The 18,522-nt window shown below is 53.0% G+C and overlaps 8 protein-coding genes across 8 annotated transcripts; 4 read left to right on the forward strand and 4 right to left on the reverse strand.

Annotated features, from left to right (window-relative positions):
• Positions 1-17: 17 nt before the first annotated feature.
• SEPMUDRAFT_131141 (PK beta-barrel-protein domain-containing protein-like protein) lies at positions 18-2,022 on the reverse strand (the record flags this gene model as incomplete). The annotated part of the gene is made up of 1 exon (XM_016902399.1): positions 18-2,022. One exon carries the CDS (start codon positions 2,020-2,022, stop codon positions 283-285), a length of 1,740 nt encoding a protein of 579 aa, XP_016763577.1. The 3' UTR covers positions 18-282.
• Positions 2,023-2,485: 463 nt separating this feature from the next.
• Positions 2,486-4,262, reverse strand: SEPMUDRAFT_147343 (SET domain-containing protein). Its single transcript, XM_016904238.1, has 3 exons — positions 3,678-4,262; positions 3,414-3,608; positions 2,486-3,345 (listed from the first exon to the last, which is right to left on the reverse strand). The coding sequence occupies exons 1-3, from the start codon at positions 4,164-4,166 to the stop codon at positions 2,665-2,667; spliced, it is 1,365 nt and encodes a 454-aa protein (XP_016763578.1). The 5' UTR covers positions 4,167-4,262; the 3' UTR covers positions 2,486-2,664.
• A 601-nt stretch (positions 4,263-4,863) lies between these two features.
• SEPMUDRAFT_154277 (FAD-binding domain-containing protein) lies at positions 4,864-6,652 on the forward strand (the record flags this gene model as incomplete). Its single annotated transcript, XM_016907556.1, has 2 exons — positions 4,864-5,146; positions 5,207-6,652. 2 exons carry the CDS (start codon positions 4,864-4,866, stop codon positions 6,478-6,480), a joined length of 1,557 nt encoding a protein of 518 aa, XP_016763579.1. The 3' UTR covers positions 6,481-6,652.
• Positions 6,653-6,730: 78 nt separating this feature from the next.
• On the forward strand, positions 6,731-8,031 carry SEPMUDRAFT_131144 (alpha/beta hydrolase; the record flags this gene model as incomplete). Its single annotated transcript, XM_016902400.1, has 3 exons — positions 6,731-6,805; positions 6,921-7,413; positions 7,558-8,031. The coding sequence occupies 3 exons, from the start codon at positions 6,731-6,733 to the stop codon at positions 8,022-8,024; spliced, it is 1,035 nt and encodes a 344-aa protein (XP_016763580.1). The 3' UTR covers positions 8,025-8,031.
• A 353-nt stretch (positions 8,032-8,384) lies between these two features.
• Positions 8,385-10,025, forward strand: SEPMUDRAFT_147345 (enolase C-terminal domain-like protein). Its single transcript, XM_016904239.1, has one exon. The coding sequence runs from the start codon at positions 8,538-8,540 to the stop codon at positions 9,678-9,680; it is 1,143 nt and encodes a 380-aa protein (XP_016763581.1). The 5' UTR covers positions 8,385-8,537; the 3' UTR covers positions 9,681-10,025.
• A 1,021-nt stretch (positions 10,026-11,046) lies between these two features.
• On the forward strand, positions 11,047-13,610 carry SEPMUDRAFT_60316 (glycoside hydrolase family 2 protein; the record flags this gene model as incomplete). Its single annotated transcript, XM_016909520.1, has 5 exons — positions 11,047-11,216; positions 11,278-12,256; positions 12,332-12,390; positions 12,536-13,124; positions 13,198-13,610. The coding sequence occupies 5 exons, from the start codon at positions 11,047-11,049 to the stop codon at positions 13,354-13,356; spliced, it is 1,956 nt and encodes a 651-aa protein (XP_016763582.1). The 3' UTR covers positions 13,357-13,610.
• A 901-nt stretch (positions 13,611-14,511) lies between these two features.
• SEPMUDRAFT_123758 (L51_S25_CI-B8-domain-containing protein) lies at positions 14,512-15,699 on the reverse strand. The gene is made up of 4 exons (XM_016901859.1): positions 15,597-15,699; positions 15,433-15,515; positions 14,694-15,375; positions 14,512-14,627 (listed from the first exon to the last, which is right to left on the reverse strand). Exons 1-3 carry the CDS (start codon positions 15,633-15,635, stop codon positions 15,081-15,083), a joined length of 417 nt encoding a protein of 138 aa, XP_016763583.1. The 5' UTR covers positions 15,636-15,699; the 3' UTR covers positions 14,512-14,627; positions 14,694-15,080.
• A 453-nt stretch (positions 15,700-16,152) lies between these two features.
• On the reverse strand, positions 16,153-17,083 carry SEPMUDRAFT_123759 (uncharacterized protein). Its single transcript, XM_016901860.1, has one exon. The coding sequence runs from the start codon at positions 16,535-16,537 to the stop codon at positions 16,265-16,267; it is 273 nt and encodes a 90-aa protein (XP_016763584.1). The 5' UTR covers positions 16,538-17,083; the 3' UTR covers positions 16,153-16,264.
• Between the last annotated feature and the right edge of the window lie 1,439 nt (positions 17,084-18,522).

The following is an 18,522-nucleotide window of genomic DNA, read 5'->3' on the forward strand; positions in this document are numbered from 1 at the left end:
TTATATATCTTCTTCTCCTCTTCTCTCATCTTATTATCATCCATCCAAGCCTCTAATTGATCTCTCCCTCATTGACTCCGTACGATCATACTGTTGTGCTGCTTCGATAGGCTGAGGCACATCCTCCACACCAGTATAGATCTACTCGTGCGTATGCCTAGCAATCCCTTGATCCAATATCAACCCTTTTCGAAGAAACCCACCCAATCCCCACGCATCATCATAATCCGGATCCACGCATCACCCAAAACCTCTCCTCAAAACGCCATCCATCTACCTCAATCAATCGATCTCAATCTCAATCCTCCCCACCCCCCGATCCACACAACTCTGCAAAGCCCTCTTCCTCTCCCCCTCCATCAACACCGTACTCCTAAATTCCACTTCTCCCTTACACAGCGTAACCCTACAAGCTCCACACGCACCCGTCTCACAACTCGACATGACATTCTCGAATCCCGCTTCTCTCAAAATTTGCAACAAACTCTTCTCCGCAGGCACATGAAGAATTTCTTTGCGGCCGGTTTCGGGCTCGTGGATTTGCACGGTGAAGGGGGCGCCTCGATTGCTGCTGTTGGGTGATGATGATGATGATGACTGCTGGAAATTTTCGAAATGGGTCATGTGAGTGGGGTAGTGTAATTCGGTTGTAAGTTGTTGGCATTGTTGGAGGAGTCGGGTGGGGCCACTGCAGTAGATTTTGGTGCGGGTGAGGGGTGGAGGGATTAGGGCGGTGAGGTCCATGCGTTGGTTGTGTGCTTTGGAGTAGATGTGCGTTGCTTCTGGGGGTAGAGTAGCAGTACTGGTACTACCAGTAGTACTACTTCTTGTTGTTGATGTTGTTGTAAACGCCGCATCCTCATCGCTTCGGACTGCGTAGTGGATTTCAAAGGATAGACCTTCTTGTTGCCATTGTGTGATTGCAGGCAGAAAGGCTGTAATACCAATTCCACCGACAATGACGAGACGATGGCTGACACATTGTTTCTCGTTGCACATCTCTTCGTCAGCCACGGCTCTCGGATTCGCGCCGGAAACCATTTCAATCTCGTCTCCCATCTGGAGTTGATGATGCAGATACTCGGACCCACCACGAGAGTGCTCGTCGAGTGCAACACCTAGCTGAAACGTCCGCAAGTCCCCCGAGACGATAGAATATGCTCGAGCGAAACCAAAGTCGGGACCAAAGCGAATATGAGCAAAAGCAAAAGGTGAGAACGCCGGATTCGAAAGCCTCAGGGGCTCACGAAGGGTAAAAGTGAATTGTTTCACCCGGGGCGTAATCCTTGTAATGTCCACCACGGTATACCGCTTCGAAGCAGCTTCCAGTCTCCGCGCAGCTAAGCCCCGGAATTTGTCTGTGAGCACTTCCAGCTCACTGCACTCTTCGAGAAGCCGCAGAGGTACAGATGGCGCTTGAATGACACGTTGGACATTCATCACCGACCATAGCGGATGCGGACGTTCGACGAGCGAGATGCTATCGCCGGTTTGAATGTATCCCGTTCGTAGCACGCGATAATTCCACCCCACACGTCCTGTACGCTGGATACGCTTCAACGCGCGATCCCACGCAAATCGCACATTCAACTTGTAGCACGGATTCCGCGGTTCGCTGACTTGCAGAAGCACATGCTCGCCCAACTGATACAAGTCGCCGACGCACACATTCTCCTCGTTCATATTCGTGGTGGTGAGATTTTCGCCAAAACCTCCTATATCGAACAACTCCGGCTGTGGCGGGTCTTCTGCTCGCCAGTCTGCGTAGTGGTTGGCATTGTATTGGTGCAAAGCCCTCTCGGTACCGCCGTGAAAACGATAGACGTGCTCATCGCCTGTCAGACCGGTCTCGCTCGCGAAGATGAGGCCTTCGATGGGATGTTTGGCAATGGCACTTTCGTGCGGTCCGAGAGCTTGCTTCTTGCCTGTGCGGATCTGAAGAACGATGCCTGGTTCGGGAATGGGTGCGGGTTGGAGGTTGAGAATGTGCTCTCTTGCAATGTTCACTCGCGACGGAGCCATGTTGTTGTTCGTTCAGCTCTTCCGAGCATCCATCTTGAAGAGCTAACGGTGCTAGAGATGTTGCCAAGAGACTCGGAAGAGCTCCGATTGGCTACATGACTTGAGTGGCAAAGCATTGGAAGTGAAGTTCGGGAGCATCTAGCAGATTCTAGCTTTATAAATTCATGGATTCATGAAATTATGAGTTGATAAATAATTAAAATACCTACATTATATGGTAAAGACTTACAGTTACTTACTTTGATGACTCAGAATAGGGTCTAGCGTCTACATAGATTTGCATCCTTCCGCCATCTGTCTCTCGGCCCGTGTCTCCGTCTCTCGGACCGTTTTTGTGGCTTGCATGGATCCGTCCTTGGGATGTTGCGAGGCACACATGCAGAAGAACATCAGGTACATGTTTTAGGTTAATAACAACAAGACTAATGGGGTCTGCCCTTAGACCTGGCGAATATGCGTCCGTCCACTCACGAGATATATGGATCCCATGCCAACCAAGTCTGCATGCTAGCCCAGCTTTCAAGATGATGTCTTGGGGAGATTGCATTCTGGAAGATACAAATACCAATCGTGCTCTCCAATAGGAGATATATTGTTCGCAAATCTAGAGTTCGTTCATAGTATCTTTCTTCTCTTCCTCCCTCATGGCCCAGTAGCTCGACAATTTGCCTTGTGTCGTTTATAATGAGCGACTTGGCACGATCGCCCGCAGTACATGACCTTGTTACACCTTCCACACCGCATCACCTGCGTCAGGATCTTGTTGCAGTTTGCGCATTGTGCCGCTGTTGACGACGATACCACGGCTGCTAACGAAGCCTCTGCTGTCTTTCTCGCCAATCTCAACACGCGCTGTTCACCCAGACTGACGTGAGCTGCCAACCAAGTGTTCTCGCCTGGAGTGTAGAGGCCCGCCTCGAGTTGCTCTTCTAGCTGTTCTAATTGAAGTGTAAAACCATCAAGGAGAGCAGAGATGGATTCAACCAAGAAGGTGAGAACTTCTGTTTCGTTGGAATCGCTGATTTTCTCGAATGCAACATCGCTTTGACGGGTTCCCACGGCAGCAAGATCGGTTTCGTTCAATCGTTGAATACGGAGGTATCGAAGCACGCTCCTTGGCAGCGGGTCGGTGAGAGTGAGAGAGACAGTGGAGGTAGAGTCGAGCCCAGCGGCTATCCAGAGTTTGTGCTTTTGCTCAAAGAAGGGCGCCATGGGATGCGTCGAAAGCACGAGATCATAGCTGTCGTTGGGATTACCGGGCACGACAAAGCCATAGAGACGTGAAAGACGGTTATTGGGAATAGGTCCGTAATTGATGAAGACCTGCAAGTGCACTTGTGGTCAGCGTGACGCATATCAGCAGCAGCGTCAGAGAATAAGACAAGACGTACCTGATCTCCAGGTTCGTAGCTTTTTCCGGCAAGAATAGAGAGATTTCCAGATTGAGGATCGTACACATGACACTGTCCCACGTCGGGTGAGTGATTCAACATGTCTGCAAAGGGCGCCATCAATCGAATGGACTCTCCGTCACGCAGCTTGAAATCCATCGCACGACTCCACACGGTACAGAGTGCCCATTTGTACTGACAGATGGGAAATGCATGTCAGTTCGCCGGTTTGCAGCATCTCCCCATGTGTGGTGGTATACATACATCATCGATAGTAAACTTGTCGCTGGGAAACACATCTCGATGTCGTCCAAACAGTCTCGCCACTAAGTCCTTATAATCGACCTCAATTTGACGAGCCAGGTGCTTCGTGGTCGTGTAGAGTGAAGATCCTGCACAAATTTCCAACTCGGCATCCGCGAAAAAAATGCTCGAACTATAACTCGCAGGCAACGCTGCGACATGACTTTGGGGGCCATCATATCCTGACTTGCGCGCTCGGATAAAGAGAATGTAGGTCGCCAAAGTGTCATCCACAGACAAGGGCGGCCGTGTCGAGGAGAGGAGTGGTCCCAGGACGGGATCAGCATATGCACGCTTGACTGTCCAAAGAAGTCCATGTGGAATCGTGAGGATTTTTTCCTTCTCTTCAAATCGCCGCAGCGCTCTGATGCCGCGCCCAGCGTCCGAGAAGTCGGCAAGTTCCAAGTCGTCTAAGCCCGAGGCTCCCGATTGTTTCAGCCATATTTCCATAGCATCGGACAAGAAAGTGTGCGCGGGTCAGACGAGGAAGATGTCGTCTCTGGCGGTCGGAGTCAATCATCGGGTCGAGGCGCCATGGCGGCAACGGAGGTTGCTTGTTGAGACGTCACTGTGTTGCGGCACAGTTTAGTTGGCAACAAATGGTTGGTTGGCGTCTGAGTGGGCGACGCCGACGGTCCGACGGACGGTACATAACCCGGATGCGGATGATGGATCATGGATGATGGATCATGGATGATGGATCTTTCTTGAAAACTCACATTTCGCGCGCATAACGTAAGCTAGCGGAGCTCTCTCCGAGATATTGTTTTCCCGAGTATATTCATTATATGCATTAATCAGACGCATGCTATAGTGTTGACGTGTGAGCCGAGTTTGTTGTAACTTGTTGCTCACTCGTACGGATATTGAAGGCCCTCTCTATAATGGTCGCTGGACAAGACGCATTATTTGGCCATCAACATGACACGTGCAAGTCTCCCACGATCGATTCTACATCCGGTAGTGTTAACAGTATAACAGTATAAAGGCATGTAGAGAACAATAGGTAGGCGGTCTTCAGTCCTTAGCATTGTTTGCTAGCCTGGAGCTACATTTCTTTGTGTCTCATGCCATTCCCACCAGCTACGAGTTGTAACTAGCATCGCGACCATGTCTACAGAGCTGACCACAGTCTACAACGGCCAGTATGGAACAGCACAACGAGCTGGTACGGCAGATTGCCCGCAGCGTCAAGGACTTTTACGACAAAAAGCAAAAGTTTCGCATCTTTCGTGGAGCGAGCAATAGCAGTCGGAACCAGGCCTTGCGCGACAAGAAGAATGTGGTCGATACCAGTGGATTGAATCATGTGTTGAAAGTCGACACGGACAAGTTGTTGATCTTCGTTGAAGCCAATGTTCCCATGGACCGGCTGGTCGAGGCCACCTTGGCCCATGGCCTCACTCCTGCAGTGGTTGCAGACTTCCCAGGTATGTGTTCTAAGAGCGAGGGAGGGCGGGATGGATGTTGACCAGGCTTGTGACACGCAGGTATTACAGTGGGCGGAGCGTACAGTGGAACGACGGGAGAAAGCTCGTCCTACAAGCACGGCTTCTTCAATCGCACCGTCGATCATGTGGAGATGGTCCTGGCCAGTGGCGAGATTGTCATTTGCTCAGAGACGGAGAATGCGGACCTGTTCCATGGTGCAGCTGGTGGCCTGGGGTCGTTTGGCGTGGTTACCATGCTGGCTATCCGCGTGGAAAAGGCGAAGAAGTACGTCGAGACAGTCTACCACCCTGTCACGAGCATTCAAGAAGCTGTAGACAAGGTGAAACACTTCACTTCTCCAGGCGTGGAATACGATCGCTGGGATTACGTCGATGGCATCCTGTGGTCCAAGACTTCAGGGGCCGTCATTACTGGACGTCGCACCAACGAGTGTGCTCCCGGAGCCGCTGTGGCGAGATTCAGTGCGCCCACGGACCCGTGGTTTGCCTGGCATGTCGAGGAACGTCTGAAGGAGAGCAAAAATACACCCGTCACAGAATTCATTCCTCTGCCAGAATATTACTTTCGATACGACCGAGGTGGATTCTGGGTGGGTGCGAGCGTCTTCGAAGCCACCAATGGCTATGTGCCATTCAGCAAGCGGACCCGATACTGGTTGGACGACTTCCTGCACACTCGAATGCTGTATGCGAGTATGCATGCCTTGTTTCTGAATGTCCAAATCATTCAAGACGTGGCCGTTCCCATGAAGGCGGCCGCAGACTTCATCGAATGGGAGACGGAGAATATCAAGATCTGGCCCTTGTGGCTCTGCCCATTGAAACAGAGCCCTGCCCCAACTCTGCATCCACACACCAGCGAGAAGAGGGCGGATGGCACACCGGAGCTCATGATGAATGTGGGTATCTGGGGCGCGCCACTCGAGGTCAGTATTGACTGCTATCTGGACGAAAACAAGATGATTGAAGACAAGCTCCATGAAGTTGGCGGCATGAAATGGATGTATGCAGCTTCCTTTGCAACAGAAGATGACTGGTGGCGCCCATTTGACCGGGAGTGGTACCATAGCTTGCGAAAGAAATACCATGCTACTACATTGCCGACCATCTTCGACAAGGCTCGAACTGATCCTGTGAAATTGCGGCAGCGTGAGGAAAATGCCACCTGGAAAGACTTCATCACCTATGGCATCTATTTTCCGGGCGCTGCTCCGCTTGCTCTGGCCAAGGCATGGCTGGGCGGCGAATGGAAAAAGAAGAGGCAATCGACCTGGATGAATTGGGTGCCACGAGAGAAGGATTCGATCAAGTAGATGGAGTGTGGTGAGAGGCAAGCACTCTTGTTATGCCTCGGAACCTCGCAAGCGTCGGCTACGAGGTCGAATTCGGTACACTGAACATCTAGATAAAAGGTAAAGGTACCTGGTATATAAGGTAGTTATCCTGAACTCCAAACATCAGCGTCACTAATGATATTGTCAATTGAACCACCTCATACTCGCTAATACATACATACCAATATCTATCCCACACCCACAACCCCAAGCCCAAGCCCAAGTCAAAATGCCACTCCAGCTCGACCCCGAAGTAGCAGCAGCATTCGCGCCTCTCGCCAAGCTAATAGCATCCAGGCCACAGGTAAGAACAGTGTAAAGTCCAGCATTACCTTGTTCATCAGTACCTATCTTCACTTGAAGCACATACCTACACAGACACACAACACTGAACGCACACATACATACACACACAACAGCTTCCACGCGGCGACGTTCTCGGGCGCCGCAAGAGATCCAACACGATGATGGCACAAATGATGAGCACTCTTCCCGACTACCCATCCGTCACTCGAACAAACCATTCCATCAAAAGCTTCGATGGGACATACATTACCATTGCGGAATTCCGCAAACAAGGAACCTCTCACTCCTCTTCTCCTCCTCCTCTCCATGGCGAAGGAAAAAGCAGTAGCAGTAACAACAACAGCAAAGCCCTCTACCACATCCACGGCGGCGGCATGATCCTCGGCAGTGTCGACATCTTCTCCCCCAGTACCGCCCAACGGTGCGAGGAGACGGGACTTCCCATTTTTGCCGTGGAGTATCGTTTGGCTCCGGAGCATCCCCATCCGACGCCTGTGGGGGATTGTTGGGCGGGACTGCAGTGGTTAAGTCGAAATGCGGCGCGGTTGGGTGTGGATGCGAGGAAGATTGTTGTGGTGGGAGAGTCGGCGGGAGGAGGGTTGGCTGGTGAGGTTTTTCCTTTTTTTTCTTCCATTTTGGGCAGCAGCAGCCGATGACATCTTGTGCTCCTCTTCTTTCCCGTAAACTGAGAGAGAGGGTGGGTCAATGAACGAGAGAGTGGAAGCTGACTTCTCTCGAATACCTACGCAGCTGGAACATGTCTGCTCGCTCGAGATGAGAAGCTATCTCCACCCGTGGCAAAGCAAATCCTCATCTTTCCCATGCTGGACGATCGCACCAATCATGACAATAATGAATCTACTCTCCGCGACATCGACGCGGTCGCAACATGGAAACTAGATGACAACGCCACAGGCTGGAAAGCTCTCCTCGGAGACCAAGCAGGATCATCAGACACCCAAGCAGTGTCCGAGTATGCTGCACCCGCTCGAGCAGAGGACTTGTCCGGTCTACCACCCACCTATATCGACTGCGGTCAGCTAGATATTTTCATTCGCGAGGATACCAAATTTGCCAGTCGTTTGATGGATGCACGAGTGCCGACCGAGTTTCACACGTATCCCGGTATGCCGCATGCGTACATGATATACGCGCCCGACGCGAGATATTCCAAGATGCACGCGCAGAATGTCTTGAATGCGATTGAGATGGTGTAGGGGAGAGAAAGAGAGATGTGCGGCTGCGGGCGGGGGACTGTAGTTCTCCAGCTCTAGGTATGTAGCACAGTCTAAATTACATCGACGATGGTCTCGTGGTCGTCCGCGGACGCAAGAAGACTTTGAGGACATTGACTAGTCTCGCCATGTGATGTTCCAATCGCACGAGTGATCTGCCTGTCTGAGTGCTGTGCTGTATACCACCGCTGTCTACTCACTGCCAAGAACAAACTGTGGGGTTCCGGCACAGCTCACTCCGAAGCTCCGACGATCAGTCTCCGCTCTTGATTAGATAGGAGGAGGTTACCTTGCAAGCGAGAAGTCGGGACGTGGAGCGACTGTAGGAGGTGCGGAGATGCCTAGGAGGTAGTGTAAGGTAGGTGGGAGGTAATGCAGCCCGATAATGGTGCTCTGCTTGCTTTCTCTGCTCGATAACATGAAAGGATACCTACGAAACCGCGGTTCAAGACCGTTGATTTGCAGTGAGCACTAGGGTTGCCGGGATTGAACAAGATGTTGATCGCGTCAATCGAATACTTTCGCCTACCGCCAAGATGGCTGTTCGTCAAGCTTGTCGACGCTGCCGGCAATGTCGGATGGGGAGAAGCAAGTCTCGAGGGCCACACAGAGGCGGTTGAGGGATGCCTAGACGCCTTTGGAGAACGATTCGTGGGACAGGAAGCCGATGACATTGAGCAGATATGGCAGCTGGGATACCGCATGGGCTTCTATCGTGGAGGCCCTGTGATCATGTCTGCGCTCTCTGGTGTAGACATTGCGCTGTGGGATCTCAAAGCGCGCAAGCTGAACCTGCCCATCTATCAGCTTCTGGGCGGCAAGGTCCGAGATCAATTGAAGGTGTACGCGTGGATCGGAGGCGATCGTCCTCACGATGTCGAGGCTATGGCTCGCGGTCGACTCGAAGCAGGCTTCCGAGCGGTCAAGATGAACGCTACTGAAGATCTTGGCTGGCTGGACTCGCCAAGTACACTGGATGCATGTCTCGAGAGAGTGAAGGTGGTCCGAAGGCTCGGGCTGGACGCTGGGGTCGACTTTCACGGCAGAGTGCACAAGCCGATGGCAAAGCAGTTGGCGAAACTGCTGGAGCCGGAGCGGCTGCTCTTCATCGAAGAGCCACTGCTATCGGAGAACATTGAGGGCATTCAGGAGCTGTCGCAGCACGTAAGTACGCCTATCGCGCTGGGAGAGCGGCTACACAGTCGATGGGACGTGAAGCGGTTCCTGGAGGCGCGCTGCGTGGACGTGCTGCAACCCGACATCTGCCACTGCGGCGGCATTTCGGAGTGTTTTCGCATTGCGAAGATGGCAGAAGCGTACGACGTCGCGCTCGCTCCGCACTGCCCTCTCGGGCCTATTGCCCTGGCGGCCAGCGTGCACATTGACGCCACCTCGTCCAACTTCGCCATCCAAGAGATGCCGTTGGGCATCCACTACAATGTCGGCGGCTCGGACCTGACCAGCTACCATACGAACCCTGAAGTGTGGCAAGTCACGGACGGCTACATCCAGCTGATGACCGGTCCGGGGCTGGGCATCGACATTGACGAGGCAGCGGTGAGAGCGGCGTCGGTGCAGACGAAAGCGTGGCGAAGTCCGCATTTCGTGGGTCCTGGGGGAGAGATTCGGGAGTGGTAGAGTACCTAGGAGGTAGGGTAAGGTAGACAGGCACGATGATGGATAGGAGGTAGTACCTGACTAGGTGCCTGGTACCTGTTATGAGTTCTAGAAGGTACTGGATGTACCTGACGCCTGACGGTAGTACCTGAGCTACCTAGTTGCTTCATGTCACGTTCTGGAGGGAGCGCTCCATCCCCAGTTGCCCGGGCCAGTTCTGTTTAGAATCTGCTAGGAGGAGGTAGGAGGTAGAGGGCGCCCGATATTCCGCAGAGCGCACTGGTACCGCTGCCTGCCCGGGCCGTGACATCCATGATATCTAGGTAAAGGTAGGGTAGGTACGGCTCCGTGATCCCGCGCTTCCCGATGTGCCCTCGCTCGCTCCTTCCTTTCTGACATGCCCGCTGCCCGCACCTTCTCTTCTTTCCACATCGGGCCACCTGTGTCTCCCGTCCTCTTCCTCTTTCTTCCTCCTCTCCCCCCCTCCTCCCTCTGTCCCGTCCTCTTCCACCGCCTCTCTTCCTTCTCCTTCATCGCGCCGTCGCACTCTCATTGCTTCCCCTCATGCTCGCACGCAGCTCGACCATTGCACGACAGCGTGAGATGACCCCGCCGAATTGGCGTCTGCGCTAGGAGGTAGGACTAGCATACCACTCGCGTGTCGTCGGCAGCAGGAAACGCGTCGAGTAGGGCACATGGCTCGTTCGGCAGGGAAAGACGACTCGGTCGATGCGTATACTTCCCATCAGTGAGAGACGTCGATTGCAGTCTTCCAGGATGTAGCCTCAACATCAGCACCTCCTACCGCGAGACGCGCTCGGACTCCGAGTCATTGGCATGGCATGTGGACGCGCGCCGTGCAACCTCACCCAAGCTTCAAATACCTTTCCTGCCAAGCTGGGGTGGTTGTACTTCTTCATGTCACCCTCCAGACGCACGACCGGAAGAAAGAATACAGCACACCAAGGTGGTGACCTCTTGGCTCTTTACACTGCATGAGCTGGACTCTTTCCCGGTCGATGCATTGCAGCTTCTCCGCAGATGACCAGCTGCAACCAATATGTATCAACACCTTGTGTGCAAATGGGGCATCTGCGCCGAGCATCCAGAGAGCATTCAAGCAATTGAATGGAGGATGAACAGGACAAGGGCTCGAAAGCATGATCACTGCAATCTGCAGACCTCCACGTAACTTCTTGTAGGCAAAGCGGTTTGGATCTGAGGTGTACCTGAGGTCTCTGGTTGTATGCACCTTCCGCAGCTATGACCTATGTGTTCCCGCTACTGTTGCCCCTTTAAGAGCCAAAGCGATCAAGTTCTCTGCAACACTTCGCCCACTTCCACTTTTCTGCTGGTTCAGGCTTCTATTATCTTAGATGCCAGCAAAATGCAAATATTTCGGATCTCTCCCGCTACCTTTCTTCTAATTCTAGGCAGTGCTCTAGGTCACATACCTCTTCACTTTGCACGACAATCACAGAACGCTACGCAGCCATACCAGCTGCAAACGCCGCCTCTGGACACTGTGTATACTTCGCAGGTCGGACTAACTCCATGGTAACTTTGCCCGTTTCAAGGATAGACAGGCTGCATGTTGGCAGATCTGACTTACGAATAGGCCACAGCACCCCCGGCCTAAACTGAGACGCAAGGAATGGAAGAGCTTGAATGGTATCTGGCAGTGGACGAATGCGACCAGCCTAGAGGATGTTAACAATCCCCCTTTCGGACAAAGTCTGGCTCGGGAGGTGCTTGTGCCATTCTGCCTCGAGTCTGCACTTAGCGGTATCCAGGGAGAGCGACTTCTGTACTCCTGGTACCGAACAACATTTGACGTGCCAGCGTACTGGTCCGGAGATCGTGTTCTTCTCAACTTTGATGCTGTTGACTATGAAGCAACTGTCTTTGTGAATGGTCAGAACGTGACATTCAACAGAGGAGGTTACTTTGCATTCTCCGTGGACATTACAGATCATCTTGAAGCAGGAGACGCAAATGAGCTGGTCGTATTTGTACACGACCCTACGGATAGCGATGCCAATGTCATTCCCATTGGTAAACAGACTCTCGAACCATCGCATATTTTCTATACGTCCTGCAGCGGTATCTGGCAGACTGTATGGCTCGAGTCTGTACCGTTCGATCACGTCAGCTCTCTCGATATTGACGGAGACGCCTACGGCAACCTCACCATCAAGGCAATGACATCAGGCAATGTCACATCCGCTGTCAGTGTCACAGTCTATGAGAAGAACACCACGATCGTAGTGGCAACTGGCACCGGTCAATCAAATTCGGCATTCGGTCTGATGGTGGAGAATGCGCGGCTATGGTCGCCTGAGACTCCGACGCTGTACGATGTCTCCATCAAGTCTGCGAACGACACGATCCAGAGCTACACTGGGTTTCGAACAATCTCAAGAGGGAGCGTCAATGGTGTCCAACGTGTACTTCTAAACGGAGCCTCTTACTTTCCATTTGGAACTCTTGACCAAGGGTACTGGCCAGACGGTATCTACACGCCGCCGACCTATGAAGCTATGGTTTACGATCTGGAGGTGCTCAAGACTATCGGCTTCGACATGCTCAGGAAACACGTACGTCCCGTCTTTCTCAGGAATCAGAGTTGCGCACTTCCAAAGCTTACGAGAACCTGCTGATACCCGCTGAAGATCAAGGTTGAACCACCGCTTTTTTACGAAGCCGCTGATCGTTTGGGACTTCTTGTTATGTAAGTCAAGTGATGGAGGGCTTGTCATTTGCGCGATATATCACTGCGCTCCAGTCCTGTATAGCGACAAGCTGAAGGGCAGACGTTGCTGAAACAGGTCCGCTATTCCAAGAACACTTGCTAACCCTGCGTCGGCTACTCTTAGGCAAGATATGCCCTCACTACGTCCAAGCCAGACACGCACACTCCAGAACTGTACGAGAGAGACGATCCTGCCCGACGACGCTCAGCAAGCTGAGTTCCAACGGCAGCTCGAAATCCTCGTCACTCAATTCCGGTCCTACACGTCTATATTCTCATGGGTCATATACAATGAGGGATGGGGACAGCTGACTACTCAGCCATACCCGGAGTTTCAGCTCACTGACTTCGTCAAGAGCCTGGATCCAACACGTCTCGTCAATTCCAATACAGGTTGGTACGACCACGGAGCTGGAGACTTTAGCGACAATCACCATTATGCGAACCCACAGTGCGGCACACCCTGGTACTCTATCGCTAGCTCTCCTTTCGACCCTAGCCGTATCGGTTTTCAGGGAGAGTTTGGTGGTACAGGACATAATGTCTCCGCCAAGAATCTGTGGAAAGTGGAAGAGGCTCTTGATACCATCAACCAGACGTACGAAATTGATCAAACGCTAGACATCTGGAATCGTCGTGGACACTTTCTGCTCAGCGAGCTGTTATCGCAAGTTGAGATGTACTCTTGTGCCGGAGGAGTCTGGACGCAAACGGTAGGAGTGCACGAAATGTGTATCCCAATGTCCCATTGAGACAGCTGCTGACTGAGATATGGTTTGGCGGCAGACTGACGTCGAAGGCGAAGTCAACGGAATGCTGACGTACGATCGACGGATCATCAGGCCCCATGTTCCTCAATGGCGTACAGACATTCAAGCTTTGTATGCTGCGAGTGCTGCGCGAAGCAACGAGACAGCCCCGGTGTTCGAACCTGCGGCAGTGTGAACGTCTCCTGCTGTCACGCGCGACCACTACTTGTGGACGACTGCGGGACCAGTGCAGACGAGGGTGGAGGTACTCCTGCCGTTGAGGTAAGGAGGTAGACTAGGTTCGCGGGCAGACGTGGAAGAAAAAAAGAGCGGCTGGTTCCTTCTTTCTGCGTCCTAAGACAATGCTCGCAAAGAAAAAAAAAGTATCCCTGCTGCGAAAAAGTCTTCGTAGATGGTGATGATAAACAGGTGATTATTCTCAGGCCATCGATTTAAAAAAAGAAAAACAAAAGAGGGTATTTGGCAGTAGCATAGCAGGTACAGGTATGTAGATACCTGGTGGGTACCTAGGTACTGTAGGTACCTGTATCTTATTGATACGCAGCCGCGAAACCCCGTGATCTCACCTTATGCCGATGACGACCGTCTTTTTGCAAATCCGAAAACCGAAGTTGAAATCGCGCAGTTGTCCCTAGGTCAGGTACCTACATACTGTACATGTAAGGTACCGCATCTATCTGAATGAAACCCGAAGTACCAAAACTACCTTAGTATTTTGACCGCGCGTCATGGGAAACCCGCCCCGTCAATCAGCCAGTCGGTCAGCTGTATCCGAGGTACCTAGGTATGTAATTGATGACAAGTCTTGGTGAGTTACATGGAAAGTGAACAAGAGTTTCGATAGGTATCTTGGGTAGGGTTAGGTAGGCAAAGTTAGGGTTAGGTAAGATATATTTCTTCCAAAATAGGTAGCTCGTATTTGTCGTTTTGTCCATATGTAGCTACATTCCCTACCTACCTTACATAAGATATACCAATACAGGTACGTCGTCACTGGGCAGTTTGGGTATACATGGTATCCCTATAGGTAGCAGACCGACCTCATGATGACGATGAATGATACCCTCATGTACTAGTAGATGATAACGATGATTGGAATCGAGACATTGGACCTGCCGCTATGTAGACTGCGAGCCTTGATATACCCGACCTAAGAGGTAACTGGAACAAGTATGTCTGACTTTTTGTCAATGCGATAGAGTAAGGTAGGGCAGCTTAGGTAAGTTACTTTTCTCTCTCTCTGTATCTCTCTCTCTCTCTGGGCTCTCTCTCTTTTGGTAAATAACAAGGCTGTCAGCTGTTATTCCCCATTCATGCCCCCCATCGGACCACTGTGCTGAATCCACATCGGACATTTTTACAGCAAGCCATTTTTGTCACGTTTCCCGGTTTGGGCTGCCCCCCCGAGTCGGGCCGCCACAAAAGTGAAACGTCGGGCTGGTATCACTAAGGCATATTAGAAGGTGACTGCCAAGACAGGGCCAGCAAGGCGTAGGTAGGTAGTGACGATACCTTATCTATAACACATGACCCATGATTCGAGTCTACAGGTACTCAGCGTCTGCAATAATCTATAGATCCCCGGGATGCCCTACCCCTCGCCACCGGCAATGAGCCGCGGACACTTATTTCCCATCGCTACAGCAGCCTACGTAGGCGCGGTCTTCCAGGCCATGTGGTGGCCATCAGCCCTATGAGCACACGCGGGTAACGGCGTCCCATCGACACGAGGCTTGGCCGGCGAATATACCGGCACCAGAGTCGCGCACAGCCTTCGAGTAATAAAGTGGGTCGAATGTGCCGAGGCTTCAGTTGGTGAGGCGCGGTGTTGGCAGCGACTGTGATCGTGACAGGCGCACAGGCTGAGGAAAGTTGTAAAGCAGCCTTCGATTATTGCTCTCATATCTTGTACGGCTCAGCCACATGGTAAGGACTCCAGACGCCTCTCACACTCTCGTTCAGACTCTTTACGGGCTTGGTCACGCGTCTCAGTTTCTCGCCATTGGCGTTCCGCAATAGCAGTACTTTCTGCATGATCTCGTTGGTGTCGAGGTTCCGCACGCAGACGGGCTTCGTGCGGCCATTGATGTAGGTGCCAGTGATGACGGGATGACGGCCTGGCCGAGGCGAGACGGTGATCTCGATGGACGGGTTGGCGGCGGCGAAGGCGGCGAGGCGCGACTTGAGAAAGGCGCTGGAGGGGGCGGTGGTGTGAGTAGAGGCGCGAGGAGGCATGAATGGCCGCACTTACTTCAAACCTCGACTGCTGCCGGCCCAGTCGCAATAGTGGAAGTCGAGGCGTTTGCACTGCAGGATGAAGGCTCCCACGCCGTTCTGCGTGCACGTGATGGCGTCAGGATGGTACGTAGGGGGTGGAGCGGAGCGGAGGGGAGAGCATGGTTGACGTTGACGTACCTGAGGCTTTGCTACGGTGCGAAGCGCTGCGAGCGGCATCTTGACATGTCCCGGCGTGTGTTGTGGCTATGTCGTCTTTCGTAGGCTGTCTGGACTCGACTCTGGTGTCTGGAGGGCTGGGGACAAAAACGGAAACGGGAGCGAGCGAGGTACCTTGCCGGAGGTACGTAGGAGGGTGTCACCTCCGCGTTCGCCGCAGCCAATCAAAATCGCGTGTGCGCTAGTGTCCTCACTTACTACACGCTACGTCTATCGTCTGTCTACTACCTACCTCACCTACTGTCCCAACCCAACTAGAACACTCTCCATCCCACTGCCATTCTTCACCTCTCCTTACATCTTCAACTACGAACTACGAGGGCGACCGGATACATGCGCTCCCGCCGCTCTGCACGCCCTCCCCAGCGCATCCAGCATCGGGTCCCCGCCGCCGCCTCGCGTGGCCTTTCAAGTTCCTGGCTGTCTCATCGCCTGACGCGATAGAAACTAGCTCTCCGCACCGTTTCGGAACAAGACCTGACGCGCACCGGTCAGGTGATGCTGGAACCCCTGACCGCTCGACTGTCCGTGACTACCCCAGGGTGCCTGCAGCGTAGCTTATGACGCCGGGCTCGCCTCACACCTCCAGGGCTGCTTTGCCTCAGGTTGAGATGCATTGGTTCGCCTCCCTAGCCATCTGCTTTCGCAGAGCGGAGCCTTGAAAATCTGCGAACCGTGTTATCCCATACGCTCGGCGTCCAACGAGCCTTATTCACACTGCCCTGGTTCATGCCCGCAGGACGCAGGCCTGCAGCCAAGTCGCAGGCTCGGATCTCACACTCACACGTGTGTGCAAGTGCCGCAGGCACAAAAACGTGGCCGTCAAGCTCGCTGTCGGTCGGCCGCTTCCAGACTGGCCTGATCAAATTATAGTAACAATCTTCCGCCCCGAGTATCAACATGCCCCCATGAACGTTCTGGGCACTATTGCTCGAGTTTTCCGCACGATGAAGATGGGAGATCGTAATTCAGCGCCGGCTACTGTAGCTGCCTCCTACTAATACTTGGATTGCGACAGAGACACAGTGCACAGGTGACGATCAGCGAAGAGGCTCAGGGGACGTTGCAAGCACGGCAGGGACGATCCGTAGATCATGTGGCGTATGTCCAAAATACCCGTGCCCTGAGCTGACAAGCTGCCTCTTCCACGTCTGTGGGGTATGGCCGCAGGTACCGCTGATGCCCCGAGCTAAAATTCCGAATATCCCGCCAGCGAACTGTCCGATTGAGATCGTCTCCCGACTAACACTTCTTTTGATGGCACCACAATTGCTCAAGACCGTACCAGACCTCTTGCTGAGGGACAGCTGCAGGAAGATAATTTTGAGATATATTGCGCTATGACCATCGGCGACGGAAAGCGATGTTCGACCCCTGCCACACCTTAAGGTATATGTCATCAATGCCAAGCATCTGTCCTGTGGCTGGAGCCGCCCTGCTGGGCCCCCCTCCCCCCTGACTACTACGCGTTCCCCAACTCAGCTACCAAGGAGTCGAGGACATTGGCGGAATTGCGTTTGGCACCTGGCACCACAAATTCTTCACACCTGAAACCCTAGGACTATCTTCGAGCTTTTTGAGGGCTGTAGCGAATCAATGGCTCTTGAACACGCTCTGCTCCATATGTTTCACCCTCGCAAGCATCTCGACCCTGTACTAGACGCCGCATTCAGCATGACCCACAAAGTGCTCCTCTACGGACAGGCTCTTGGCCAAGCGTGGTCTGTTTCATCATGCGATCGGCTCAAAAGAACGTGGTCGTGCGATTGTGCCTCATCGCCATGCCATCTTGAAATATATCCGATAAGCATCGGGGTGTCATGGGTCTGAGTTCCGTCATCAGCTTCCATAGCCGCCACGAACATGCCGGATTGTGGCAAAAGAAACTAGCCGACCGATGGTGCTGAGACGGCGATGAATTACTTCTTGAGTCTGAGACTACTGTCCGCTATGCTTGGCTGGCTGGAGACCGTGTTGTGTCGAGTCGGATCATCAGTCCAGCTGCCACTCATGGCGGTCAACATCACAGAAACAAGCGTAGATCCATCGCATCGCTGTGCTCGAACCTGGCCAGAGCACACCTGGACGCTCATCAGCGAGTCTTCTGCAACGCACGGCCTGAGCATCTCATTCTCCATGCAATACAGACTGGTCTGCGCCTCCCGACGTCAAAGGGTCTCGCACAACAGCACGTCAACAGATCGTCCAATCCTGGCTATGTTTCGCTATGCTGATCCCCCATAGCATTCGTTATCTCCGCGGACCGATACTCGCATACTAACACGACCGACCACGGGAAGCCCAGCCGTGGCCAAGACTACGAGCTCCCTCCCCCCTCCCCACCCCATGTGATGTTGACAACCGCTTAGCGTTTCGTGCATTCGCTCATGTGCTATCCCGGGACTGAGGGCGACACGTGCGACCCATTCGACAGCTACTTGGGATGTTCTTAGCTTCCATTATGGAGCTCCCAGATGGCATCGCTGCTCGCATGATCCACTACTATATACTTGGCATCTCGTTGTGCGGCGACATCAGCAGCCTGGATGTCACACTAAGTATGACGCGAACACACCGCCGTCAGTCGATCATGCATGTTTGCCCTGCGCTGGGCCGTGTGGTTGACAACAAGCACGGGGTCTGAGCTGGACTCACTGCTTCGGCTTGCAATCGTACTGCAAGTCCCATTCGATGACGGTCTTTTGCGCAAAGCCGCCGAGACTTGAGAAGATGGGGGAAGCAAGCACTTGCTCGTCTAGTATGACCGGATCAACTGCACCAATTCTAAGACAACGTGCGCCCATCGGGGCTCCGACGGTTCTTAATGGTTGGACCCCATCGCCATTGGCGCATAGACCACCAAGAGGTTATTATGAAGAGGGCACCG

This window comes from Sphaerulina musiva (assembly GCF_000320565.1).
Source record: "Sphaerulina musiva SO2202 unplaced genomic scaffold SEPMUscaffold_2, whole genome shotgun sequence".
Taxonomy (NCBI): domain Eukaryota; kingdom Fungi; phylum Ascomycota; class Dothideomycetes; order Mycosphaerellales; family Mycosphaerellaceae; genus Sphaerulina; species Sphaerulina musiva.